General features: G+C 38.2%; 1 protein-coding gene across 1 annotated transcript; it reads right to left on the reverse strand.

The window, feature by feature from the left end:
- Positions 1–651: 651 nt before the first annotated feature.
- On the reverse strand, positions 652–5,391 carry LOC145075349 (uncharacterized). Its single transcript, XM_079021626.1, has 6 exons — positions 4,798–5,391; positions 4,248–4,707; positions 3,856–3,930; positions 3,431–3,772; positions 1,044–1,316; positions 652–992 (listed from the first exon to the last, which is right to left on the reverse strand). Exons 1-6 carry the CDS (start codon positions 5,389–5,391, stop codon positions 652–654), a joined length of 2,085 nt encoding a protein of 694 aa, XP_078877752.1.
- Between the last annotated feature and the right edge of the window lie 2,830 nt (positions 5,392–8,221).

Raw genomic sequence — 8,221 nt, forward strand, 5'->3', positions numbered from 1 at the left:
AAATATTATTAATATATTATGGGAATAATATAAAGAATAATAATATTGTTATTTGATTAATATAAGTCATAGAATTAATTAGAATTAATTTGGTGACTTAAAGAGATTAATTAAATAAGAGGGTATAAACTGTCAATTGTTTGATAGTTAAACTTTAGACTGTAAATCCATATTGGATAGGGGTTGGACAAATTCTAGAAGCTAAGGATAGCTTAAAATTGTCCAAGTCTATCTAAGGAATGGATTTGGATTGCTTTAAGAGAAGATTATCCAATTAGGGTTTAAGCTGTAACCCTTAAGGAGTCTACAAGTATAAATAGACCCTATGGCAAAGGGAAATCGGCACTTGATCTAAAGTAGAGAACCCCTGGCCGAATTCCTCCCCTCTCCTCTCTCTCAAATCATCCTCCTTGCTATTTGGTGTTTGTAAGCCATTAGAGGAGTGACAATTGTGACTCTATAGACAACAAGATCAAACAAGAGATTCAAAGGTATGATTCTAGATCTGATCTAGTATTATTCTTATACCTAATTAGTCATTAGAAGTCTTGGATTCAAAGCATGTTTAATTAGAAAGCCCAGATCCAAGCATTAGGGTTTTTGCATGCGCACATAGGAAAGTTCTTATGGCTAAAACCCATCAAAGACTCCCTAGTAATCGCCCAATCCGGAATATAAGCTTTGAACGAAGAAGAGTGGCATAGTTCCCCCTTCGCCTACCACTAGAGACCTCAATAACCGGGAAGAACTTCCACGAAAACATAGCATGCTTCCAAACATAGAGCCGAAACCAAGATGGGTTGAAAGCGCACTAGTAAGCGGTGGAGGTGGTGTTATCGAAGAACCAGGCACCACCATTTCCTTTTTCTTCATGGGCCTCAAGAACTTATCACCAAGAGCATCCCTGCTGCCACCAAGGAGTTTGGACACAGACACGGTGTTGCGCCTCTTATAAGGATGGAGGTCCGCATCATCAGATTCCGTCTCCTCGTCTGAGGACAACACCATGCAAAAACTTCACCTTTTCCGAATAGGAGCATTACCTTTGTATACCCGTGCTCCTGCAGGTAAACCAGAAGAAGTCGGAACTGGTGAACGAACCGGGGAAACGACTCCAACGGCCGATTGGGAAGGCAAAACTGGTCCACTAGAACCAACATTTCCTCCTCCTACCTCGGGCAGTCTGGCAAGCTCTCGCATGCGTCTTTTAGAAATAGGAGGAGGAAGAGTCTCTATCAGATCGATCTCCCGGTGGCAAAGTTTGCCCTGATAACGACCACACAGGGCCATCTCCAAAGAAATCTCGGCTTCAACACCTGTGAAAGCAAACACCAAAAATATGATCTCACGAGCCAATAAGATCCCTTATTCTCACTCCTTCTTCAAAAAGAAAGGGGGGGGGGAGGGAGAAAGAGATGAGTTAATACCGCAGCTCACGACGAACATTTGTGTCGTCTTCCTGCGAGCGCTCCAGGCGGCACTCATACCGTCCGCAGCAAGAATAAAGTCTTCCCAGTTTTCTCCATTAACAGTAACGCTCCCCAACCGTTTGCCGAGAGTTTGATTGTCCCCAAACTGTTTAGGGAGACGGTTGAGAAAGTCTCATTTTTTACGATACCCATGCCCCACAAGGTTTGGGTCGACCTAAAGCCATTGCCTTTGCCAGTTTTTCTTCGAAGCATCCAGTTCAGAGATCAGTTGATGAATGTCCCGTCGCTTCGCTAGGTTACGGACACCAAATTTTGTAGTTAAACAGAAAAAGTAACTGAAAACCCAGAAAGTGGGAACGCGACCCAAAGAGCGACAGATCAGTTCAGAAACGACGATTTTATTGACAACACTCGGGGTTAACTTTTTGATGGTAAAACCGTAATGTTGCACGATCATATCGAAAAAATCCGATGTCGGCAGGCGCAGCCCCGCTTCGATCATATCGAAAAAACCGTAATGTTGCATGATCATATCGAAAAAATCCGATGTCGGCAGGCACAACCTCGCTTCGAACAAAGGAATGGGGACTCCAACTTTCCCTAGAGGATAATCATAGATCGATACCCCTTTTGCCGGAGTCACTATGTCATGCTCAGGTAAGAAGCCGAAGCGATCTTGCAGAAATCAGAACTCCTTAGCAGTAAGGAATCTAACGTAAAGGTCCATTAAAAAAAAAGGATTAATAATCGAAAAGGGAATTAATGGAATACCTGATTGATACAACAAAACCAAAATAGGGATATGAGGATGAAAAGCCTGGGGGGGGGGGAATGGGGGGATTTTAAAAGGCGAAACTGGTGTCACGAACCGTTTCCCAACGGTACTGGCACACATTGACGGCACTGCCCAAGGCCTGTCAAACGATAGACTAATCCCGGGCATACACGTGTTGAGATAGAGATTCGAATGGCGACGTTGTCAAGATGACGCATGCACCTACGAGTTTAAGGGACTTGTTAACGTATCCCTCAGGGGAACGTCAAAAAGAAGTCAAACTAACACCGGGCTTGGCCTGGTTAGAACCCAGTCTAAAGCCAAGTCTGGGCCTTCACCAATGCAAAGAGCGCTGATATGGAGGTTAAGGTGCAGAGTCGCGCCTTAACCCCTTCTCCAGGGAACTATACCCCGACAAACGTGGGACTAATCAAAGATTCCCACTCACCCATTAGACGATAGCCATGATCTTCGTAAACGTTTGGACAATCTCCTTCCATCCAATGAGAGAATGAGACAAAAGACGTGACAGAGGACCCTCCAATATGGGTCCGGTATGTCGCACCTCATGAGGTAATCCTCAACAAAATTAGTTAAGGGACACGCCTCATAAACAGGTATAAAAGGATTCTTCTTCCTCACAGTGAAGGGGGACGAAATTCTCTCTTTTCTGTAATCTACTACAATCTCTCTCAGATCTCATACTAACTTGATCGTCAGAGCTTCGTCTCGGGAATCCCTCCCGGACGTCACTAACGATCTCTATCCTGTTTTGTATTGTGATATCAGGGGAAGTCATTTTCATGGGGTTCACCGACAATCTCGACACAATCATCTCCGATATATCACAACAATTATAATTATATCGTTTTTTGAAAACCGAATTATAAAAACCGATCCAACCAAATTGTAATTAGATTGGATCAGATCAGGTTTGAATTTAGTTTGGACTATTCGGATCCATGTTTTGAAAAGCGAAATCAATTTGGATTCACTTGATTGGATCAGATCAAGCCGATCCATCCAAACGAACACCCTTAGAAGATATCATGCCTCCTCTTGCTAAAAAATATCCATAAAAAACCCTACTTAACAGTGGCGGAGCCAGGGTCAAAATAAAGGGGTATCCCGATTTTTTTTATGTAATATACAATAAGAAAAAAAAAACCGAAATTTCATTAAATGTAAAGTTCAACTTCCATAACAAAGACGTTTTAAAGTTCACCTCTTCGATCTTTCTTTTTACGAAAGCGACTAATTACATTTTCAGTCTTAACAATTTCTACACTACAAATCAAAGCACCGTTCATAAAACCGTCACCTATTCTATTACGCAAATCGGTCTTCAAGAACTTCATTGCAGAAAAACACCGTTCAACGGTTGCGGTTCCGACGGGCAAAACCAAAGCTAGTTTTAATAATGTATAAACCAAAGGAAAAGAGAGGTGCTTCTTGGTTTCCACCAACAAACGAGAGAGGTCTGCAATTCCCTTCAAGTTGAAAAATCTATCATCATGGAGCAAATAGGGATAATAGATATCAAGTTGCCCATTAAGTTGTGCCCTTTCTGAATCGTCAAAATCATTTTTGTATATCTCACTTAGCTTTAACAGCTTTGCTTTAGCAAAACTAGAAATGAGTCAAAAGGACTCAAAGCCGCCATGTTCTCAATCAACTCCGTGCCAACTTCACTAAATCTATCCCCAAATTCTTGAATTTGCATATCTAAATTTGTGTTAAAAATCACAACTTCAAAATGATGTTGGTTAGTCTTATTGGTCCTATGTTTGCGTGGGGTAACATAATATTCTGTCATGTCCACAATTCCAATACTATGATTACCTTCTTCCAAATTTGTGGAAACTCATCTTTTCTAAAAACTAGCAATGCTTTCTTTGTCCCTTTTACTAACGAAGCCACCTCCAAAATATTTTGATCTTTTTTTTTAAGATGCTTTGACAAGGTATCCGTGAGTCATAGAATTTCCAACATAAAATGTAAAAGAAACACGAAATCAAGTGTCTTGAAATATGACAAAATACCATTTGCTTGATAACAGTTAGATAAAGTAGACCCCTCCTCTTTGACATATTTAAGTACCGCAACAACTTCTGCAAACAAATTCTCCAAACTTACAATTGTTCTAAAATGTGAACCCCATCTAGTATCTCCAGCTCGTACAAGAGAAATCTCTTGATTCAACCCTCTTCCTAGTTCAGTTTCACCACTACCAATTTCAGCTGCCACTATTTCTTTTTGCATCTCTCGTATCATATCCTTTCTCTTACAAGACCCACAAACGACAGTAACCACCAAAACTAGTTGTTCAAAGGATTCATCAACATCTTCATGTTTCTTTGCAACCGCCACTACCACTAATTGAAGTTGGTGTGCAAAACAATGTATATAATGTGCAGAATCGTTTTCATTTAAAATCAAAGATTTCAAACCGTTGAATGCACCACTCATATTATTTGCTCCATCATAACCTTGTCCCCTCACCTATATATTTAAAAAAAAAACTATAAGAAATAAAAATAAAAGTAATATCGTATTAAAATTTAAAGGAATAAATATTTTATGATTTCTCACCTGAGCCATACTTAAGTTATTGTTGGAAAATACGCTATCAATGGCGGCATTAAGAGTCAAAGAAGATGTATCCAACACGTGAAAAACTCCTATAAATCTTTCCTTTACAATCCCATGTCTATCAATATATCTCAAAACTTTTTCCATTTGTTCTTTTTTGGAAACATCACTAGACTCATCAACTAAAGTAGCAAACACATCTTTACCAATTTCATCACAAATAGACTTGATTATCTCTTTTGAAAAGCAATCGACAATATCTTTTTGAATAGTGGGAGAAGTTAACTTTTCATTTTTTGGAGCATTTTCTAAAGTAACTTTAAAATTTTTCTCATTATCTTCTCTAATCAAAGATAATACTTCAATGAAAAGTCCTTTATTATTAGATTGTTCCATCTCATCATGTCCACGAAATGGTAATGCGTTTTTCAATAAAAATCTACAACTACAGATTGTAGCACGTAATCGAATTTCATAATTACTTTTCTCAAGTTCTGTTTTCTTATGCAAGACTTCACCGATAGATTGGTTTTTTCTCGATAGCCAATCACACTTTTCTTGGGCCTTATGGTGATAACTTTGAATATTACCCATATGTTTTCAGAATGAGTCATTTTTACTCCAATTGTCAAAACCTTCGGTTATAAATGCATCTCTTCCACCGTGTTCCCCTACCATATCTCCAAACAAGTAGCAACAAAAACAATATGCCTTCTTATCTTTTATGCTATATTCTAACCATGGAAAATCAGTAAATCATTGCACAACAAAACGTCTTGGCTTATTACTAAATAATGTATATTCAAAATTATGCCCCTTTGGTTGACAAGGTCCTTTAATCAAATATGCCCTCCTTATTCCATCCCTTTGATTAGGAATATAAGATGTAATCTTTGGCCTATCCCCCGGTCCGAAGGAAGATCATTCAAATCAAAAGATTGTGTCACTTTTGGTTTTGGCATTGGTTGATTAGTTTGTGGAACTTGAGTAGGTTCATTAGAATGTGTTTCTTGGGGTTTTGGCATTGGTTGATCAGTTTGTGGAACTTGATTACTTTCATTAGCCCTATTTTTTTGGAAGTTCCTTTACCAGTGTTGTCTCCAACATCTAAATGTCTTTTGAAAAAACTTTTCATAGCAACCTACAATCAAAATATATGAACTATAAACTTGATTTCAAGTTTCAACAACAGTCAACAAATAACAACATACAGTGAAATTATCAATTATGAAGATATATCAACTATAATCTTGATACCAAGTTTCAACAACACATGAACAAATAGCAATCTACAATAAAAATATATCAATTATAACTTGATTTCAAGTTTCAACAACAAATAATCATTAAGTATTAAACCTAAGTCCCTAATTTAACAAAGCTAATTGTTAATTTCTAATTTTTCAAACATAATAACAAAAAAATAGAATTTAAATTAACCTAAATACATAATATGGATGAGTATTTTGGTTATACTAACTTGTTTCATTGTGATGGAAGAACCGATGAGCGGAGGGCGTGCCCATAATTTTGCAATGGAGAATGGTTGATGTTCCAATGTCGACGATTGCAGCACCAAGGGCAGTAGTCAAAATACGATTTCGATCTGGAGCTTGGGAGTCGGCAATGGAGAAGTCGATTGATGATTGATGAATCACAAAGTCAAAGTAATGATCCAATAACCCAAGTCCCAATACCGATCACGTCCTTTTTTCCTTTTATTGGGCGTAATACCTCTTTGTTTCATTAAATTAATTGGTGTAGGCTTAAAATCTTTGGACCATTTGGGCTAATTTGTATTTTGGTCCATTTAGAAATAACCTGGAATTTTTTAGGGTAGCCCAATATATTTTCCGATATAAAACGCAACATATGACGAATTTTTCTGTAAAAATTAACACTAATAAATTTTTTTTAGGGGTATCCCGAGATACCTCGAGATCTATAATACATCCGCCATTGCTACTTAACAATTAAGGAAATGAGTAACCCACGAAAGGTCTAGGCTCACAATTAAACCTTCTTTGGGCAAAAGACCATTTTCCCTTCCCATACCAAGTCCCAACATGGTTTACTAAAAGTCAAACTGGTCAAAAAGTCAACGTTCAACCCTCAGTTGACTTACGCTCAACGTAGCTAATCTACGCCCAACGTATAGAGGCTATGCCAAACATAGAGCCCATGATCCTAAAAACTTCTTTGGGCAAAAGACCATTTTCCCTTCTTTGCCAAACAATTAAACCTTCTTTGGGCAAAAGACCATTTTCCCTTCCCATACCAAGTCCCAACATGGTTGACTAAAAGTCAAACTGGTCAAAAAGTCAACGTTCAACCCTCAGTTGACTTACGCTCAACGTAGCTAATCTACGCCCAACGTATAGAGGCTATGCCAAACATAGAGCCCATGATCCTAAAAACTTCCATTAAGCTCTTAATACAGCAAGTCAAACTCTCAAACTCTCAGATCTAATATAAATGAATATATTAATGGATAAAGTCTCTTACTTTATCCCTTTTCATGGCCAAGATGAACACACAACCAAACTCTAAGTCATATTGTCACCTTTTACTCAAGAACTCATGCATGGATGGATGAGAGTGCCCAAGCTCTCATTTTTATGACTCTATAACCTCAAAAACATCAGAAGGGGGCATTTAAATGGTCTGGAGTAACCTATACTCACAAGGACCAAAGATCATGGGGACAAAAGCATGAAACTCATAACCATATTAGATATACAAGCATCAAGATGGAAGCTTTATACCTTCCAGAGATAGATGTTGGCTTGTAAACCCCAGATCTACATACCTTGAAGCTTCCCACTTGATTCTACAAACACTTTCTTCCTTCAAAGAGCGCATAAAACTATCTAAAATCTCCAAAGCTCATACTTGGTGGCTAGGGTTTCAAAGGAACAAAATGAGGTGATGGAGGCTGGTCATGAGAAAGATTCCAAGAAGTTATAGCCCTTAAATACGAATCAAAACCTTAGTGTTAGGGTTTTGGTCTACAACGGCTACGCCCTACGTAGGTCATTAAACTCAGGTCCAGAATTCAACGCCTATGCCTATCATAGCTTTCCTACGCCCAACATAGGACAAAATCCCCAACTTCCAATTCAACTTCAAACAACCATAACTTTTTTGTTTCAACTCTATTTTCGGCGTTCTTTATATGCACAGAAAGGTATTAACGAGCCCTACAATTCTATCTAGTTACTTTTGGCTTAACACATGTCGAACTAAAACCATAATCAATGTAAGAAGCCCAACATATAACTTTTCTCATTTTACTCTGTGATTTCAGTACACAAACATAATCAATATTATCAACCTTCAATAAGGTCTAAACTTTACTTCCTAAAAGCCTAAAGCCTTTACATGATCGAATTACAATCCACAAACCCTGAATTCAAAAATGTCC

Source organism: Lactuca serriola, chromosome 9, assembly GCF_051521515.1.
Source record: "Lactuca serriola cultivar US96UC23 chromosome 9, Lser_US96UC23_V15, whole genome shotgun sequence".
NCBI classification, from domain to species: domain Eukaryota; kingdom Viridiplantae; phylum Streptophyta; class Magnoliopsida; order Asterales; family Asteraceae; genus Lactuca; species Lactuca serriola.